At 37.5% G+C, this 22,195-nt stretch overlaps 1 protein-coding gene across 1 annotated transcript in view; it reads right to left on the bottom strand.

The window, feature by feature from the left end:
- Window positions 1-22,195, bottom strand: part of ST3GAL4 (ST3 beta-galactoside alpha-2,3-sialyltransferase 4) — a gene marked incomplete in the record, with an annotated part of 1,396,457 nt that overhangs the window by 1,005,705 nt on the left and 368,557 nt on the right. The window contains 2 exon segments of the mRNA XM_044080811.1: window positions 4,575-4,638; window positions 21,838-21,935. Of these exon segments, the coding sequence (XP_043936746.1) occupies window positions 4,575-4,638; window positions 21,838-21,935 (162 nt within the window).

Below are 22,195 nucleotides of genomic sequence, written 5' to 3' on the forward strand. Positions count from 1 at the left end.
CCGACACTAAAGTCCGAGCCGACTGAGGTCTAGATGCCTCAGTTCCGGCCGGAACCGATGAGGCAGCAACAGCACCGCTCGGCGCCGGCTCCGAACACGGAGTAGACGATTTGGCAGGCTTTGAAGGTTTCCCAGTCATGGTCTTAGCCGGGGAACCTTCAGGCTTTAACAAGCCTCTAAGAATGAGTTTGTTTCTGCGCTCCTGCAGGACTCTAGGGCTAAAAGCATGGCAGATGGAACAAGAGTCCTGCAGGTGCAGAGGGCCCAAACAATACACACAAGAAGTGTGACCGTCTGTCAGAGACATCTTCTGACAGCACGAGTCACACTTCTTGAAACCCGATACCTTAGTATCCTTAGACATACTAAACTCTGTAAAAAAAGAAAAAATACACAATACACTAATTTATAATAACAATTACAATAAGCAGAAAAGAGGGGGAAATACCGCTAAACAGAGGGACAGAATTCCACACACACACAGAACAACTAAGGGAAATATGTACCACTAAGGTGGAGGGTCAGAGGCCCAACCACTTTAAGGGTGGAGAAAAAGGGAGATTAGCAACTAAAAAGGGGAAAGACTAGTCGCTAACTTCACTAATACTAAAGGGACAAAAGGGGGGGGGGGAACAACTAAAAAACTCTCTCAAAAGTTATTAATAATGATATACGACCTGGAGCCGGTGAAAACGCAACCTCGTAGCTGAAGCAGCAAACGAGATCCGGGTGTATTTCACCTAGCATTATGGGACATAGGATAGCCTCGAGCCGGTAAAAATAGCTCTTGAGCTTTAGTATTCGGCCGAGTTGGAGCCGAGGTTCGGCTCCGAACCCATCCAGCAAGAATGAAGGCGAGATTAACAACTTAACATAGACAGTAACACAACCTACTTTCTAGCCAGGTCTATGACTACCACAACAGGTTCAGGCATCTAGGCAGCGAGACATTTCCCTGTGGTACATTTGGTTGGGGACACATGGCTGAATATTCACCTGCAGAAAAATACAGCTGTTTTGAATTACGTGGGGACATAATCACACCATGCCATGCTCACAGCTTTAATAACCAAGGGCCTGGGGGCAGCAGTAGTAATAACTCTTGTCCACAATGTACAGTATATGCTTATGTAATTAGAGCATGCAGAAGTGTGCTACAGCATGGAGGAAATCTTACATTTCTACTGTAGTCACATTTATACTCCAGTGCGCATTTTAGGTAATGTTCCCTAGGCACTATGAAGGAGGTAGTGGTCCACACACATCAGTTATAAAGTCACTGCCCATTATGCATTGTATTTTTACTGTTGCGGACTTACCTAATGGCCAACCTGCTGCCGATACCTGCCATGCTACCTTGGAGATCATAGACATTTTCCCCTCAGTGCATTTGGTTTTTGAAGTTGTGAGCATGGCACCACATTCTTTTCTTTGCTCACAGGGAATTCCCAACAGCCGTATTTCTCTGCAGCTGAATGTCACTTCAGCCATGTGTCCCCAACCAAATTTACCACAGGTGAATGTCTCATCACCTAGGTGCCTGAAACCGCCTTACATGAAATTCTAAACAGCACACTGTACTGTACTAAGCAGAACTGATCAATTTTAGGAAACCTCAACCTAGACTGCAAACATCAACAAAAAGTCAAATGTTTTAGACTTATGAACACCCTGGGATCACCACCACCCCCTTGTAGTGTTTTCTGCACCAACACAATGAATATAAAACTTTAAAAACCTTCACAAGATATAGCATGTTTACTCACTGCATTTGTAAAAACATTTTTATAGCATTTACATATCCAGTTATTCTCACTGACATTTTTTTCCTATGTAAAATGAAATCACAGGTGTAGCAAAGAGCTAAACATCCCATTATCAGAATTACAAGTAAGCCTTCTTACTGGATAAAATGTTTTTCATACCATGTAATATCAAAGTTTCACTGTAATTAATATACCTATATTTACATCACCTACAGAAAAAGTCCCAAATGTTTCTTCATATCTAATAATTTTACTCTCTTCCACAATTTCTTTTATATCCCCACCCCTTTTGTCAGAATAGTTAGGCTCTGAACCTACAATCTTCTAAATCCATGTTCCCCAAAATTATTTGCCAATTCTTTTTACTCCTTTTAAAGATTAAGAATCCATGCTATACCTAAGACGACATGCTAAACTCGTGTTTACTTTTATGGTCCACTTCTGACTTTTCCATTCTTCCCTCTCCTTTTAAAATTGGACTTTTTCTCTTTCCTGCATTACTTTTTTCAAATTTCCTCTAATAAAAATATCATACCTTCTTCTCTACTAAACTTTCCAAATTATAAATTGTTTCTAAATATTTTCTGCTAATTAATCTTGAAGCTTTGATTGCCTGGCTCCTAATTATTCCCTTCTTCAAAAACTCAGGGTGTGCACTTACTTTGTATAAATGGACACTTGGTAAGGGGGTTATGTTGATTCCTTTTAGAACCAGTATGGCAAATAAAATTTAATATCAATACACCCCAGGGTTAAATGAAAGTGTGTTTGTTGAGACTGAAATATACTGGCACTGTAGATTGGTTGTTAAGGGGGGATTACAAGTCTTTATAGTATATAACAAGTTTACAGATTTGATTGTTCTGAAAAAGTCTGTAAAATAAAAGATGCAAAAGCTTAATGATTTTGAGAAGTTATGGTATTTCCTGTGTCTCTATTCTTTTACTTCTCATTTTTAATACCTAAACTCTCTCCCAGAATTTGGAATGCATTACTTTTAGTTCTGAACACAATTTTTGCACCAACAGGTTGGGAGATATTAATACAAAATCAACACAGACTGATGTTAGAACAGAAAATTTTATTTTTCATCAAAAAGAATGTTACAGAGGGGACTATGGCTGACCAAGTTCTCAGACAACTGCAAACTAGGGGCTATAATTAACTCACCGGCTGACAGACATCCCCCAAAAGGGTCTCACTGAAACGGATACCTGGTGTCAAAATTATGGCCTCAAGCTAAATGCCAAAAAGTGCATAGTTATTCCCTTTGGAAATAAAGTACCCACAAACTACCATATAGGTTTAGTTCCCTAAATACGGAAAACGTAATAAGGGATCTGGGGACACAAGTAGATCGTAATCTCTCCTTTGATAATCACATTGCCAAAGTGGTTAGAAAATCCTTCTATGTGGCCCACCTAATCACAAAAGGGTTTGCATCCAGATTAAAGGAGGTCACTGTGCCCCTCTACTCATCAGACCCATCATAGAGTACAATGCCCCATTTGGGATGGACCTTACAAGACACCTGCAACAGCTGGAAAGCCCACAGAAGTACCTCACCAAGAGGATCACTGGCCTCAAACAGATGCCCTATGCAACTCGACTGAAGAAACTCCAGCTGTACTCTGTTGCATACCGCCTTGTCAGAGGTGATCTCTGCCTGACATACAAGGCCATGACCAACCCAGAATTGATGGACATGCTCCTCCTAAAGAAAACCTTATCCCCTCGAGCCACACACTCTAGGGATCTAAACCTCACCACAACAATAAATAGGACGTGGGGGAGGGATAGATTCCTGTCCCAGAGACTTCCCATGCTTTGGAACAAGATTCCAATCTACATTAGGCAGAGCTTCTCGCTAGCACTCCAAGAGAAACCTTGACGAGTGGATGGGAAACGAAGCTTACCCCGGGGGATCACTTCAGTGGCTCTGCTGGACAGAGGCACAGGGAACTAATCTTGGGGGCAGCAAAAGCCAACATTCTGGCTAGGCTTATAAATGCCTTTGGGCAGATAGCCTAGTACCTACCTATGAACCTATGGAATAACCTCCCAGAGAAAGGAGTGCAATCAGAACCTGTAAAAAACATCATAATGGATTTTATTTTCTTTAATTTTATATATATATATATATATATATATATATATATATATACACACACACAAACTTGTTGTCCTGCTAGGCTGAAGTCCACCTTCAGAAGCCATGTCCAATTAAATGACTTGCTCAAAGTCTCTCAGAAAGGAAACAGAAAATTGTGGACTCAGACCCAGCACTACAAATGCAAGCTTTTTAGCAGCCCACAACCATACCCCTTCTGCGTTTAACTGCTGCACTGCACACAACAAAGAAATGCTATTGAGTTTTACTTGTTAGAAAATACTTCTGCTTCATTTGTTACACAGCAAAAAATGAAAACTAAGTAAGCAAGGCAATATGTATATACTGGAAAATTCTCTATTTCTGCTACTTGTTGGCAAGAAGTCCAGAACACAAGAAGCTCTACATCAGTACAAGTCAGGCTAAGAAAAGTTACACACGGGCCAACCTTTTATACAAGAAAAACACCTGCCACGCCTTTTCTCCTTACAAACATAAATTTTACACTAACATCTGAGGAATTCAGAAGCTTGCATATTGCCTTGCCTGCACATTTAGCCAAGGACAAACTTCATTCGACAAATGATGCAGTACTTAAGACATTTTACTTGCACACATTTTTAACAGTCAGGGTACACTTTACAAGGGCTGCAAAGACTGCATGTTACATTTCAGCCACTAGTGAATACTCAACTTACTTCTGTATGTCATCAGGCAACCTGTGATCAACAGCCTGGGCTAAAACTTTTGCCAGCAACAGCTCTAGAAAATAAGAGAAATTACAGCTAATCAATACCAAAGTGAAATTCCTAGGATTAAATACAAAATTACTCCAAATTAACGGTATATTAAGTCTGAAGTAACAAGAAATGAAGGTTTGGGAACATGACATTCTACCCTAAACTGGCACTCTTCTACAGCTACAGAAAGCAACATGGTCAGAAAGGGACAAAAGCCTGAAATGAGTGTTTATAAGGCAAGTTTTATTCCAGCTTATGGTCCTAACTAGTGGCCAGCTGATGTTCTTGATACAAGACAATCAAATGCAGTTATAGCAGATAAGCTTTATGATAAAAAAAAATATATCAAAGATAGATTTATCAACATAGTGTAACAGCAATTAATTCTGAATGTTAGGAACTGTTATTTCACAAAAAGCAGTCTCCAGGCAGCTATTATTCTTAGAGTAGGACATAGCATATTCCACTAAATAAAGCAAATGCAGCATTCACCATAAAGCAGTATATGTCTTAACAAACGCAACAAGGCAGATAAATAAAACGGCAGTAGTACTGCTCATCGCGGGACATGTTAAGGCACACTGGTGGTAATGGAATTCCCTTACATTTCTATGACATGTTTTCATGTCCATTAATTCATGCACTAGGGTGACTATCACTTACAAATTAGGCTTCTGTAAAAGAACTATGCACATTTCAAGTACAAGCAGGTAACCTCTTCCAGCCAATGAAATTATTTCTTTCCATTTCATAACTTAAATCGGAAGAAATAACATTCACTAAATGTACAGGACATTTAACTATATGGTCATGTTCCTGAAAGGAATAAAAGTTAGACAAACATATGCAGCTGGATATACAAAGAAAAACTGTATTAAGAACTTGTCTAACTAGTAGATGTTCAAGTACATCTGTTGCAGTAGTTCAACTAGGACTTCCACAGAAGCATCAAGATATCCAGTTTTTCAGCAGTCAGCACCATTCCCCTCAAGGCTGGGTGGATGCCCACTCCTCAGAGAAGTCTGGAAATCCCTGAATAAAGCTGGTGCCTGCCTGGGCTGTTTTGGAACTTTCTTGCCTGAGATGATGGCAAGCTATCTGCCCTTATTATACACCAAGCAAGTTCACATGGGCATATCCTCTGGTAAAAAATGTCTACAAGAAACAGTTTCCCCCAATGCTATCCAAAGCCGAGCAGGCTAGATGTCTTCGGAAAGGATAAGGGGGAAGAGGGAGCTGCACAAGGAAAAGCTATCCTACTCAAGCCCGAGAAGTTCAATAAGTGAGAGAGAATGGCAGTTGACCACTATTAATGAAACAGTGAAATTCCCAGAGCTTAGTAGCCCTAGGGTGGGGGACAGACTGTTAAATGTGGGCTGCAACAATTACTGCAAAACGGTAGTTCCTACCTCTTGAAGGAATGGCCAATTCCATTGCATTAGGACAGATGGAGTGATGACAAGGTAGATGCTTCAAGAGCAGCCTTTGCACTCACTTTCTTCAGATCTACCACAGTGGCTGCTGGTGTCCTACATGAGGTCTTACGGTCTTTCCAATGACTTTACATTATAAGAGTAACCGAACATAATGTAATATGCCAGCCACAGAGTTCATCTGCTTGGAAACGGTCGTCTTCTGAGAAACAAACAGAGCTTACGGTTCTAATGTTTTGGGGTTTAACTAGACAGTATTGGTGTACAAGTCAGGAACAAAGAATTCTTTCTCCTTTGTTCTGGGGATTAAAGAAAAAAAGGGAAGCTGAACAGTCTGGATGAGGGAGAACTCGGTCACTGTGTTTGCCATAAAGGTGGAACTGGTTCCAAGACTGACACCATCCTTACAGAGGCTAAAAAATGTTTCACTGCATATTAGTGCCTGCAATTCTGAAATCGTCCTAGCTAACAGTAAAAGTCTATTATCTTGTTACATATCTGAGGAAGACTGAGGGAGCAGGTTCAAAAGGAAGCTGTTTCAACTCTTCCATGATACAGTTCAAGTCCCATGGAGGAACACTGCAATAGCTTTTCTGGGTGCTTTCAAAAGTAGGACAACTTTCAGAAAATGTATCACAGGCTGCAGGGATACTGAGGTTGATTCAAAAGGCATGCAGACTGAAAAGGTTGAGAGATGTTGCTTTACAGAGGCATATGCCAGCCTGAATGGAAGAGCTCAGAATCATGGACATCTCTTCCAATCTAAGCTTGGAGGCTCTCTGTGGCTGCACAAGAAAAGCCTCATTCATAAGAATAAGTAGGATTTCCTAGTGGGAGGCTTTTTCAGTGAATGGTGCATAAAGGCATGAGAGATAAACCATCCAGACAGTCAGCTGTAGTATCTCTAGGTTAATATGTAACCCGACCCCCTTGTTCAGAGTAATAAGATCCATTTGCAAAGGCAGCAGGTAAGAGTTCTCTCTGGTCATTTTAATAAGAAGCCAGAAAGTACTGTCTAGACTAAAAGAGCATTACTAAAAGCACCCTTGGTCACTTCTCCCTCGCTTTCTGAAGTACCAAAGGGAGAAGAGGAAGAAAAGCATAAAGAAACCCATCTAGTTGGAGATGAAATTTACTGCCCAAGTTTTTTTGAGAGGTTCTAGAGATCACAGCTTCCAAAGAAGCTTGCTGTTTAGACAGGTAAATGCAAACCGCCCTTAGGGTTGTTTGGGAGTTCTGTAAAACTATCTCCCAGGCAGTCATGGCCAGCCTGGATAAGAGCCAGGAAGCAGTCTCTGTGTCAGATGATGTGCCACATCACTGTAGTGTTGCCTGCTGTGACTTGCAAAGCCAATTTTTCTGAAATAAACTTAAAGGCTACAAAAATGCCTGTATCAGGGCCATCACATTTTTCATGTTAACATGCTTCTTCCTTTGAGTTGCATCCCTACCACCTTGTACTTTGAGGCCTCCTGAACGGGCTTCCCCACCCCCAGCTAGGTCTGAAGCATCCATTGTTAGTATAATACTGCGGGATATTTTTGCTGAAAGGCACCCTTTGCTCACTTTGATCTGGTTAGCTCACTATTCTAACTTTCTGCAGATGCAGTAGCCCAGGATCACCACCACCTTCGGGGACATCAAGTACATCTAGAGTTCATGTGCAATCTAGTCAAGAAAACCACAAGAATTGTGCAGGCCACAAATCCCAGTGCCACACGAATTCCCAGGCTATAACCCTTGTTTCGAGAGTCACCTTTCTGAACCAGGGTCTGGAGATTTTACGCTGCCTGCACTGGTTGCTGAAATCCAGTAAAGACCGAAGGAACTCCACTTTTGTGAAAGGGGTGAGATTTGATGTGGGGATTACTTAACCCCATGCATCAAAAGCAGTGTATGGGGAATTGCAAAGATGTCTCTAGCTCTTCTTTGGATATTGATTGAATAAGGCAGTCACCCAGGTAGTGGTGCACTTGGTTCTGCAATGAGCAATTACTTGCGATCCCTGTGAATAAGGATATAAAGACAGGCATCCTTAAGATCCATGATAACCATATGAGCTTGAGGGAATAGTAGTGATAACATGGCTTACAATGTTGGAATCTAGAAAACTGGAACCTTAACATACTTGTTTAGCCTTGAGGGCCCAGAAAGGGCCTCCACAGGCCCTCCCATCCTGGATGCTAAGAAAAGTCTCAAGTACATCCTCCTGTTCTTCTGTACAGGTTCTATGACTCCTAACTGCAAAGGCTCTTGAAGAATGAGACGGACTAGGTGACCATGATCCACTGGGTACTTTGGAATGACTGACATTTCCATCTTTCTTAGGAAATGTAATTTATAACCCTGACGTATCAGAAGCACCAATATGTCTTTTGTGATGGCTTCCCAGTTTTTCATAAAAAGAGGTACCCATCCTGGGAATAAGGCTGATAACACTGGTCCTCATCCTTGGCCTGGTACCTTTTCTTGTCTCCAATAATTGGGCAGCAACTTAATTCCTGTCATACCTAGTCAAGTTGCACAGACAGCACACTCCTCTCTAATTTTTTGGGTACCTCACCAGAAGCATTCAAAAATAACAGATCCTTACCCAGAGGGTACTAAGGAGATGTACTCTGACAACTGGCAGGGACTGTAGCCTCAACCAGGCAAGTCTACTGACCCCCAACCCTAGAGCTGCTCTGGATGCTACACAACAGCATCATAACTACATCTGAGTGTGTATTAATGCTCCCTATAGGTCCAACCTTGTTCGGACCCAAGGTTAAACAGGCACTATCCAAAAGCAAGCAAGAGGGCAAAACCTGGTCTCCTGTTGTAATACAGTTTATCCTCCCCCCACACACACACACAGGCCCTCTCTAGAAACCAGAAGTGTGGGAAGAAACTGTAGTTCAGCATGTCCAAGCTTTTACCCAAGATGCTTCTGGTGACTGTCCCCCCATCTGCCTCTACGGCAGTCTTATCACAGGAGAGATCATCCCTAAGGCAAAAGTGGACCAGAGAATCAAGCCTTTTAAAGTCCATTCCTCGACTGGCCTTTTCAGTGCTCCTGAATGTTTGACTGCAGCATTCTGGAGTCTCAGGGTCCAATACTTCTGTCCTCAGATGCCCACTCAATTCTCACATTCTTGCTTAAGAATTTTGGAAAATGTCAAAAATAATTGGGAGAAGAGAAAGGCCCAAAATCACGGATTTTTTTAAAATATTAATCTCATTTAAAAAAATTACTATAACATGTTTTGGATCAAAATGCATTTTCTTTATAATTGAACGTATGGAAATAACCTCTGGAATTACTGACTGGCTGTAATCCACAGTGACTTACTAGCAAATCAAAAATGCTATAACGGACAAGGCAAAAATATCAGGCAAAACTGACACATTCCGTAAAATCAGAAAACAGTTCAAAGGTCTGAGTCATCCCCATCCCATACCTCACCAATTGTTCTTTTATCTCATCTAGGAAAGCAATCTAAACCTTGGTCATCTGTGCTTGACAAAAATGGCTCTGAATGCCAGAATGGCAGTTGTGTATGCATTCTTCTTAAAATGGTCCAGCACTCTGTTTTCCTTACCATTAGGAAAAGTACTATTATAGCAAGCACCAGTTCTGATCCAATTCTCTGGATCTACAGACACCACTGCTGATCTGCTCCAGGGTTTTAGCAAAGGAACTTGCAGGACTCCTGAACCCAATAAGCCTATACTTACAGGCAAGCAAGATGGGTGTCTGGCTCTTTGCATGTTGCTAAGGACTAGTAGCACTGCTAAAGGTGTACAGGCATGGAGATCCAATGCATCAAAATACCTTTTCGAGACATCTGATATATGTTTTGTCTCCGGTTTTAAGTGCTTGTTCATCATTGAGAGAGGGTCACAAACGAAAATTCCTCTGTGGGTGAAGTAGACAGCATGTACCTCATCAATATCTGTATCATATCCCAAGGGAGAAGACATCTGAAAGGAGCAGTCCCAGTTTTCCATCACATGCCATAAGTACTCATCCTTCTCTGGGAAGGGTTCCCTCTATCTCGATAGAGAGGGACTTCAAACACTAATGTTGATCTTAATTTGGCCATGGGCTCTGCAAGACGAGGAAGAAACCATGAGTCAAGAAGATCTAGTCCTGTGGAACAGCCAGGGAAGGGGTCGAAGAGACCTGCTAATGTCCGAGATCCAAGCAACTTTAAGAAGCTGGGGGTTGGTGCCCTACATTTGAGCTCCTGCATCTTAAGTGTGGCGGCTGACCTGGAAAGCCAGGGACTGATGATGGGATTATCTCATCTTTACCTCCAGATCCAATGAACTTTCGGTGTCCTTCCTAGCCAGGATGGTGTGTACAGTCTTCCTCCAAAATAACAAAATGTTCTTCAGCCACAGATGCTGCCCCCATTGGGACATCTGATCTGAGCTTCAAGTGAGAGCTCTCACCTTGGTGAGATGTGCTTTCATCCACAGGCATGGCAGCCTCCAAATGGGCCTCCACAAAAACCTCATATCCCTAAGACACCATGGCAGGGGATGTAAAACTACCTTACCAGGACCCACATCCATGAGTGGAGCAGGGATGATGAATGCTCTTCTCTTATCACTTATGTTCCTGACCATCTTCTCCTTAGATCATGAATCTAATCACTTCTCTAGGGTAGGGGGGGGGGCATTCCAGCTCTGGGATGAAATGGAATACACTAGGAGGTATAAAACAAGGCCTCAAGTCTTTCCTTTCTCATAATGTTTGTTTGGCATTAATATTACAACTCTCAGTATCTTGCTCAAATACAAAAAAATGCACTATGAACTCTTTTTGTGAAATTTGTCGATAACAAAAAACACCTGCCTTCTTTTGCAGGGCAGACAGTCATAACCTTATCTAACAGAGCATATGACTAATAACTATGCAGTATTAGAAAGAAATTACAGTTAGCAATAAGAGCATTTTTCCTCCAAGATACTTAGCAAACTGAACTATGGAAAAGGCCAGACTACAAATGCTAAAGGATGATACATATTCTGTGAACTGCAGCAAGAAAGATCTAAATCAGCATGAGCAAATGGCAGACTTACCCAAGGAATGTAATGACATCCACCCTGCCTTGAGAAGGAAGAGCAATAAATTCTGGAAATCAAGCAAGATGTTGGGTCTTCTGCGGCATACGTTCAGTATTAAGGACAACTGAAACAGTAATCTTTGCAAAGAACAATCCATCTACCCACATACCTTCTACTATGAAAAAAGGCTCAACAAATACATACACAGCTGAAGTGGAATTTAACTGTAGTTCATTATCATTTAAAGGTATACATCCTATATGCATTGGGGAGTCTTCCCTTAAAACCTAGAAACACCCCGGTACCACCAATGAGCGACTCAGTCCAAAATAAACACCACGATTATCCGTTCAAAGGTTTAATCCACAAAACGTCAGCATAAACATTCAAAGATGCTTTACGAACAACATAAAAACTTGTACAGACGATAGCACCATATAATACATACACTCAATTAAAGAAAAAGCAGCAGTTTAGCGCTTTCAACCAACATACAACTGGTCTTCATCAGAACTGCTAAGTGAAGCGTTCTAGTTGTTTAAATCAACTTTTAGGCGCCAAAAAAATTTTTTTAAAAAGAACCATGTCAGTTCTTAAAGGTGTATTATACTCTTATATTATACTAATTGTTATCTTCTTATAGTAACTAATAATAATAATACAGAGGTTTCTATTTCCACTTGTTTTGCATATTACTAATAAAAAGTACAATGTACTGCCTTGCTATAAGCTCTAATACTGTCATTATACTTAATTGTTAATTTATATGAGCATATTTAATAAATATTAAATACTAAAAACTGTACATAATTACTTATCTAAAAAATAAAAAACCTAAGAGAAAATATACATAAGCATAAAAGCCTATACATAGTAACATATTTGTTGATATTGAAACAAAGCAATAATATAAATATATGTAAACCATACACTATACTAGTGCACTATGAGAATACACTCAAAAATACACTAAGATGTATGAATTCATAACTATGTATAAAATCAAAACATATTATATTCAAAATGTGATATCTAATAAAAGTTAACTGTATATTGTATATAAAGTAAACATTTTTAAAAAATGAACATTTTTAAAAAACATGAAACTAGATGTACTGAATATCAGGAACACACCAAAATAAATAAATAAATATATACAAATAATAATTCAACAAGATATGCTGTATGAATTGATATATTAATATTGTAAAACCTATGTGATTTTCCTAATCAATAATGCAATACTATATTTAATGCTTAATTGAGGATCCCTATGTTATTAATAAACTTTTAATAGATATGTTGTCATTTAACCCCGGTGGATAAGTTGCATCAGTATACAACTGCCACCATGTCTCTCTAAAGGCAATTAATCCTTTGGCATCTCCACCCATGGGGTTACTTGGAATTTCCTCTAATATTGTAAACTTAAAAGTATGTTCAACACCCATAGACTGAACGTGTCTGTATAAGGCATTAGTAGCATCCTTCTTCCTAATGCAATATTGATGGTCATATATGCGCTTTTTTAGACTACGTTCAGTCCTCCCCACGTAAAACGCGTCACAGAGTTCACATTTAGCTAAGTATATGACATTTTTAGTGTTACAATTTCCATTCTTGCAAAAAATAATGCTTCCATGTCCATTCTTTAATACAATCTTTCGGCCACTATATATATATATATTTGCAATAATTGCAAGCCCCACACTTTCTACTTCCCTGGTCTGAACTGCGTAACTTGCTTGCTCCTGAATGATGTTCTAGTAATTTTTTCATATTCTTGCCCATCCTATATACAAAATTTGGCTTGTGACCTAATATACTGACCAAATATTGGTCACTACTTATTACATACCAAAATTTTGAAATAATATGTTGAATTTTGTCGGTGCCCATATTGTATGGTAAAATACATGCCCTTAGGTAACTCGGTCCTACACAAGTGTTATTCAAATTTGGTTGATTTTGTATATCACCAGAACCCAATAATGGTTTATATCTTGTACCCCAGTGCTCTAATATGTATGCCACAGTCTCTGTCAACTTACATCTTGGGTATCCACTTTCTAGAAAAAAACTTTGAATTAATGCTAATTCATTTTCCAAATCTAAGAATTCAGAAACCATTCTTGCGGCCCTTATACACTGTCCTTTAAATACATTGTCTTTGACCTTGGGGGGGTGACAGCTAGTATAATCCAAATAATTATTGGAAAAGGTAGCCTTCCTATAGATTTTAGATGTCACTTTCCCCTCCTCATGTGTTACCAAGGTGTCCAAATATGGTAAACCTTTAGGATCTATTGCATGCGTAAATTTGAGATAAGCACTGCTATTATGAATAAATTCTAGAAAAATTGTTAAATCTTCCTTACTTCCTTGCCATAATAAATATAAGTCGTCCAAGAATCTGGAGTAGTAGGTAACATTGGAAAAGGACGGATGTTTAAACAAAACTTCATCCTCCCAATTGAGCATGACTAGGTTGGCATAAATTGGGGCGCACGCCGCCCCCATAGCTACTCCCCTAGTCTGCTTGAATAACTCACCCTCAAAATAAATATAATTATTTTCTAAAACCAATGACATCATTTCAGTTAATAGACATATGGTTTCCCATTCCAAATCTGTATGCCTCTTCAAACTATTAGAAAAAGCTTCCAAACCTTCGTGTTTAGGAATACAAGAAAATAAGTCAATCACATCTATGGTGACTACAAACTTAGAATTTGTATTCTCTGTGTTGGAAACTGGATACTTAGAAAGGAAACACCACGAGTCCTTCACCATATGTGGTATGAGGGTATAAATATTCTTCAAGATTGTATCTATAAACTTCCCCATCTTAAAAGTTTTGGAAAAACTACCCGAAACTATAGGTCTCAAGGGGGGATTATTTATATTTTTATGGATCTTCGGGATTCCCACCATAGTAGCCAACTTGGGATATTCGACTTTAATAAATTTGTATATTTCATTAGTAATTCTCGCATCCAATAAATATTCTTCAATATAAGAATCGATTCTACGGTAGGCTATGTGTAATTCATTCCTAGAAATGGTCTCATAATTTCCCGTATTGTGTAAGATTTCATAAATTTTCTGTATGTAGTCCATATTGTTATATATAGCAATACCACCCCCTTTGTCGGGTTTCATAAGCCTAATGGAATTATTATTTCTCAATGATTGGAGTAGTCTTTTTTCTTCCAGAGTCAAATTAGTAAACTCTTCCTGTGTCCTAAGTTCTTTGTACTCACTATATATCTCTCTAGTGACGATCTTATCAAATGTATCAATAATTGGGTGATTCGAGGGTGTGAATTTACTTTTAATTGACAATTTTTGACCATTGTTTACGTCACCTTCAGTATTATTCGCATTCTTAATATTCTTATCTTTAAAAAATACTTCTAAGTTGATTTTCCTAATATATTTTTTAAAATCAATCAGTACATCTGTTAATGAAAATTTAGGGTTGGGTATATATTTCAAACCCTTCTCAAACAAATTGAAGTATGTTTTGCTAATCGATAAATCTGTATAATTATAAATATTAAAATGTCGATATGTAACAACTTTCCCTTCAACTACTACTTTCTGATCTTTGTCATCATCAATAGCCTCATAATAACTATCGCCTATGGGATCTATATATGTATGTGTGTAAGTATTTAAAAAATTCGATTTTTTAACTGATATTGTCAATGGGGGAAACGCCCTTGTTGTTTCCCCTTGACATAAACATTCTGATCTCTCCTCTGATAAGGGGGATGATTGCCCTCTATGTGTGTCCGAAAATCCGAATAATTCCGTTTGTCATAATAATCTACACTTGTAGTTGAAGTGACACCCATTCGCTTGTCCTTATATTCTCTATTACGTCCCTGAATACTCTGTCCTGTATTATAATTCTGTGCTACAGAATAATTCTGTCCTGCAGAATAATTCTGTTTTTTAGGCCACACATATGCTAGTTGTTTATGATATAAATCAATATCCCTTTTGATTTTATTAAATTTCCTCTTGCATAAATTATCTGCCCATTTTTTGGCCTCAAAATATTGCTTGTTATATAGTCTTTCCCAATCCTTAAACAATAAATCATTGATTATTTGTGTATTTAACACCTCCACCTCATGAATAATCTTACTTAATCTTTCATCATGATACTTCATTAAAATATTAATATAGTTAAATCCACATTCATCAAAAAAATTGTTAAATTCTTTTATATTAGAATTGGTCAAGTCAATACCTAATGGTAACTTAAAGAATCTAAGTCCTTTCGGTACAATCTTGTAGTCTAAACATTTCTGTAAAAACATATTGTCCACCTTGAGTCCATTGATAATTTTCAGTTTCTTCCCGAGAGAATAAATCATAGACTTCAAGCTCACTGTGACATTACAATTATTATTATGGCCATCTTGTGAAGAAATTACATTGTTACTAGCATCTACACTGTCCACATTGAAATCAAAGGATAAAAACTTATTAAATAAATCAGGATATTCAGAGCTGACTGGGAGGCCATTCACAGCCTGCTCCGGTGGGTGATGCTGATCCGTACCCAACACAATATTAGCAGCTTTAGCCGTCACAGTAGAATATGTTTTGGCAGGTACCATTCTCTTAGGTTTAGTACCAGTTCGCTTAGATTCTAAGTCATAGTCATATAAAGAAAAGTCAAATGTTAAATCGGATATATTGATGTTACTACTAGATAAGGGTACTGATATATCCATGTATTATATGGTGCTATCGTCTGTACAAGTTTTTATGTTGTTCGTAAAGCATCTTTGAATGTTTATGCTGACGTTTTGTGGATTAAACCTTTGAACGGATAATCGTGGTGTTTATTTTGGACTGAGTCGCTCATTGGTGGTACCGGGGTGTTTCTAGGTGGATTGCACTACCAGTTGTGAGTTTTCAGATGTCGTCTCCTACTTCGGCAGCCTCCGGCGAGAATACCAATAACACACGAAGCAACATCAATCCAGCGTCAGCGGAGCAACAAGGTTTACCTACGGATTTAGCACCAGTACACAACACGCATATGGAAGCGTTCAACAACGAAATAGCTGTATTAAGAGGTGAGGTTAAACATTTGACCGCACTCGTAACTAAATTACTTTCGGGGGTTTCTGAACCCAATCCACTTGTTTTGTCTGAGCGTATCTTGAACAAAGACAAAGTGAAAACTGATTTCAAATGTACTCGTAACAACCCTGACTCTTGCCTACCTAGCCTTAATGTTACCCAGCTTGGCAGGATAAATCGGACATATTTGAGCCAAGCAAAACATGTGTCTATGCAAAGGGACAATGTGTCTAATGTATGCAACGATTGTTCTGACAAACTTGTAGATCAGCTTACCGACTATCCGGAAGATAGTATTGACATACCTAATGGACAGAAGTCAAGACACAATAGCTCTATACAAAGACTGGATATATCAGTACCCTTATCTAGTAGTAACATCAATATATCCGATTTAACATTTGACTTTTCTTTATATGACTATGACTTAGAATCTAAGCGAACTGGTACTAAACCTAAGAGAATGGTACCTGCCAAAACATATTCTACTGTGACGGCTAAAGCTGCTAATATTGTGTTGGGTACGGATCAGCATCACCCACCGGAGCAGGCTGTGAATGGCCTCCCAGTCAGCTCTGAATATCCTGATTTATTTAATAAGTTTTTATCCTTTGATTTTAATGTGGACAGTGTACATGCTAGTAACAATGTAATTTCTTCACAAGATGGCCATAATAATAATTGTAATGTCACAGTGAGCTTGAAGTCTATGATTGATTCTCTCGGAAGAAACTGAAAAATTATCAATGGACAAGGGTGGACAAATATTTTTTACAGAAATGTTTAGACTACAAGATTGTAAAAAGGAAAGGACTTAGATTAAGTTACCATTAGTTAGGTGATTGACTTGAATTAATATAAAAGAAAAAATTTTTTTTTTTGATGAATGTGGATTTAACTATATTAATATTTTAATGAAGTATCATGATGAAAGATTAAGTAAGATTATTCATGAGGTGGAGGTGTTAAATACACAAATAATCAATGATTTATTGTTTAAGGATTGGGAAAGACTATATAACAAGCAATATTTTGAGGCCAAAAAATGGGCAGATAATTTATGCAAGAGGAAATTTAATAAAATCAAAAGGGATATTGATTTATATCATAAACAACTAGCATATGTGTGGCCTAAAAAACAGAATTATTCTGCAGGACAGAATTATTCTGTAGCACAGAATTATAATACAGGACAGAGTATTCAGGGACGTAATAGAGAATATAAGGACAAGTGAATGGGTGTCACTTCAACTACAAGTGTAGATTATTATGACAAACGGAATTATTTGGATTTTCGGACACACATAGAGGGCAATCATCCCCCTTATCAGAGGAGAGATCAGAATGTTTATGTCAAGGGGAAACAACAAGGGCGTTTCCCCCATTGACAATATCAGTTAAAAAATCGAATTTTTTAAATACTTACACACATACATATATAGATCCCATAGGCGATAGTTATTATGAGGCTATTGATGATGACAAAGATCAGAAAGTAGTAGTTGAAGGGAAAGTTGTTACATATCGACATTTTAATATTTATAATTATACGGATTTATCGATTAGCAAAACATACTTCAATTTGTTTGAGAAGGGTTTGAAATATATACCCAACCCTAAATTTTCATTAACAGATGTACTGATTGATTTTAAAAAATATATTAGGAAAATCAACTTAGAAGTATTTTTAAAAGATAAGAATATTAAGAATGCGAATAATACTGAAGGTGACATAAACAATGGTCAAAAATTGTCAATTAAAAGTAAATTCACACCCTCGAATCACCCAATTATTGATACATTTGATAAGATTGTCACTAGAGAGATATATAGTGAGTACAAAGAACTTAGGACACAGGAAGAGTTTACTAATTTGACTCTGGAAGAAAAGAGACTACTCCAATCATTGAGAAATAATAATTCCATTAGGCTTATGAAACCCGACAAAGGGGGTGGTATTGCTATATATAACAATATGGACTACATACAGAAAATTTATGAAATCTTACACAATACGGGAAATTATGAGACCATTTCTAGGAATGAATTACACATAGCCTACCGTAGAATCGATTCTTATATTGAAGAATATTTATTGGATGCGAGAATTACTAATGAAATATACAAATTTATTAAAGTCGAATATCCCAAGTTGGCTACTATGGTGGGAATCCCGAAGATCCATAAAAATATAAATAATCCCCCCTTGAGACCTATAGTTTCGGGTAGTTTTTCCAAAACTTTTAAGATGGGGAAGTTTATAGATACAATCTTGAAGAATATTTATACCCTCATACCACATATGGTGAAGGACTCATGGTGTTTCCTTTCTAAGTATCCAGTTTCCAACACAGAGAAACAAATTCTAAGTTTGTAGTCACCATAGATGTGATTGACTTATTTTCTTGTATTCCTAAACACGAAGGTTTGGAAGCTTTTTCTAATAGTTTGAAGAGGCATACAGATTTGGAATGGGAAACCATATGTCTATTAACTGAAATGATGTCATTGGTTTTAGAAAATAATTATATTTATTTTGAGGGTGAGTTATTCAAGCAGACTAGGGGAGTAGCTATGGGGGCGGCGTGCGCCCCAATTTATGCCAACCTAGTCATGCTCAATTGGGAGGATGAAGTTTTGTTTAAACATCCGTCCTTTTCCAATGTTACCTACTACTCCAGATTCTTGGACGACTTATATTTATTATGGCAAGGAAGTAAGGAAGATTTGACAATTTTTCTAGAATTTATTCATAATAGCAGTGCTTATCTCAAATTTACGCATGCAATAGATCCTAAAGGTTTACCATATTTGGACACCTTGGTAACACATGAGGAGGGGAAAGTGACATCTAAAATCTATAGGAAGGCTACCTTTTCCAATAATTATTTGGATTATACTAGCTGTCACCCCCCCAAGGTCAAAGACAATGTATTTAAAGGACAGTGTATAAGGGCAAGAATGGTTTCTGAATTCTTAGATTTGGAAAATGAATTAGCATTAATTCAAAGTTTTTTTCTAGAACGTGGATACCCAAGATGTAAGTTGACAGAGACTGTGGCATACATATTAGAGCACTGGGGTACAAGATATAAACCATTATTGGGTTCTGGTGATATACAAAATCAACCAAATTTGAATAACACTTGTGTAGGACCGAGTTACCTAAGGGCATGTATTTTACCATACAATATGGGCACCGACAAAATTCAACATATTATTTCAAAATTTTGGTATGTAATAAGTAGTGACCAATATTTGGTCAGTATATTAGGTCACAAGCCAAATTTTGTATATAGGATGGGCAAGAATATGAAAAAATTACTAGAACATCATTCAGGAGCAAGCAAGTTACGCAGTTCAGACCAGGGAAGTAGAAAGTGTGGGGCTTGCAATTAATGCAAATATATATATAGTGGCCGAAAGATTGTATTAAAGAACGGACATGGAAGCATTATTTTTTGCAAGAATGGAAATTGTAACACTAAAAATGTCATATACTTAGCTAAATGTGAACTCTGTGACGCGTTTTACGTGGGGAGGACTGAACGTAGTCTAAAAAAGCGCATATATGACCATCAATATTGCATTAGGAAGAAGGATGCTACTAATGCCTTATACAGACACGTTCAGTCTATGGGTGTTGAACATACTTTTAAATTTACAATATTAGAGGAAATTCCAAGTAACCCCATGGGTGGAGATGCCAAAGGATTAATTGCCTTTAGAGAGACATGGTGGCAGTTGTATACTGATGCAACTTATCCACCGGGGTTAAATGACAACATATCTATTAAAAGTTTATTAATAACATAGGGATCCTCAATTAAGCATTAAATATAGTATTGCATTATTGATTAGGAAAATCACATAGGTTTTACAATATTAATATATCAATTCATACAGCATATCTTGTTGAATTATTATTTGTATATATTTATTTATTTATTTTGGTGTGTTCCTGATATTCAGTACATCTAGTTTCATGTTTTTTAAAAATGTTCATTTTTTAAAAATGTTTACTTTATATACAATATACAGTTAACTTTTATTAGATATCACATTTTGAATATAATATGTTTTGATTTTATACATAGTTATGAATTCATACATCTTACAGTGTATTTTTGAGTGTATTCTCATAGTGCACTAGTATAGTGTATGGTTTACATATATTTATATTATTGCTTTGTTTCAATATCAACGAATATGTCACTATGTATAGGCTTTTATGCTTATGTATATTTTCTCTTAGGTTTTTGATTTTTTTAGATAAGTAATTATGTACAGTTTTTAGTATTTAATATTTATTAAATATGCTCATATAAATTAACAATTAAGTATAATGACAGTATTAGAGCTTATAGCAAGGCAGTACATTGTACTTTTTATTAGTAATATGAAAAACAAGTGGAAATAGAAACCTCTGTATTATTATTATTATTAGTTACTATAAGAAGATAACAATTAGTATAATATAAGAGTATAATACACCTTTAAGAACTGACATGGTTCTTTTTAAAAAATTTTTTTTGGCGCCTAAAAGTTGATTTAAACAACTAGAACGCTTCACTTAGCAGTTCTGATGAAGACCAGTTGTATGGTGGTTGAAAGCGCTAAACTGCTGCTTTTTCTTTAATTGAGTGTATGTATTATATGGTGCTATCGTCTGTACAAGTTTTTATGTTGTTCGTAAAGCATCTTTGAATGTTTATGCTGATGTTTTGTGGATTAAACCTTTGAACGGATAATCGTGGTGTTTATTTTGGACTGAGTCGCTCATTGGTGGTACCGGGGTGTTTCTAGGTGGATTGCACTGCCAGTTGTGAGTTTTCAGAGTCTTCCCTTAACTCATATGCCCTTTCATGATGTCTTTTTTGCTCTGGTCAAACGCATACAATTCATAAGAAACAAACAGCATACAAAGTAGTGACAAACTCTAATAGGCACAGTAATGGAGAAATATGAAGTAGGCGCATAGAACATTTCTAAGAGGTCAAACAATAGGGAGCCTCGGTATATAGTACTAAGCTTTGAAGCAGTCCCTCTGCAGATTTAAGAGGAAAGATAAAACAAAACTTCAAAACAAATTTTTGAGTTATAAAATCCCACTGAATCAAGCATACATTTATCATGGTAAGTGGTGCCTGACTTTTGCTGATAATCTGAGTTTAAGTCCATTCACAAGATTCCAAACTAAAGTATGGCTCACAAAATAGAGAACTTATTAGGCTCCATATCATTTTACAGCTAAATGCCCATTTCAAAATCCAGTCAAAAATGAAAGGGTGCATTTCAAAGCAGTCATTTCCAATGCGACTCTGGACAGGGGTACACCAATGTGTGTTCTGCATAAATATGGGTTAACCACCCTCAAACCCAACCAGTGTCTGGTAACAGTTGCGTTTCATGAAACAGGAATCAGATTTTTAACACCAGTTTAATACAGACTGACCCTCACAACCAATGGCATGTTTAAAATCTGCTTAAGAAAGCATAACAATTTTTTTCTAGTTACTACTGCTTGCAAGAAAAGTACTTAAATATTCTACATTTTAATATACCCTGAAAAGGCTAACAAACATCAACAGTAATTGCTAGAAAAAGATTCAGATAAGTATGCCTACCACTTCCTTTAAAACCATATGGCAAACTCCAGAGCTCCTGAGCAGGATTCCAAAAGTAATCAAACAGCTTAACAAATAACTCATTGGTGCTTCTGTAACTGAAAAAAAGAAAAAGAACAGATTTTACTCAGAACTTTTCCAAATGATCAGAAGTAATGTATAAACAACAGCTTAGATTTTGCTAAATCCTTTATTTGTATAATGGGGTCCATCTGGATAACTGACCATCTAAATCGGCTTCTTTGTGATCCAGGGTACTCTATAAAGTACAGTCATGTAAAACGCTCATGTGCTTTCTGCACAAGTGTTCAACACAGAGCTAGGTTTGCTCTCACTGTATACTTCAGAATCTCTCACT

Source organism: Protopterus annectens, chromosome 8.part0, assembly GCF_019279795.1.
Source record: "Protopterus annectens isolate FY-2018-M chromosome 8.part0, PAN1.0, whole genome shotgun sequence".
Classification (NCBI taxonomy): domain Eukaryota; kingdom Metazoa; phylum Chordata; order Ceratodontiformes; family Protopteridae; genus Protopterus; species Protopterus annectens.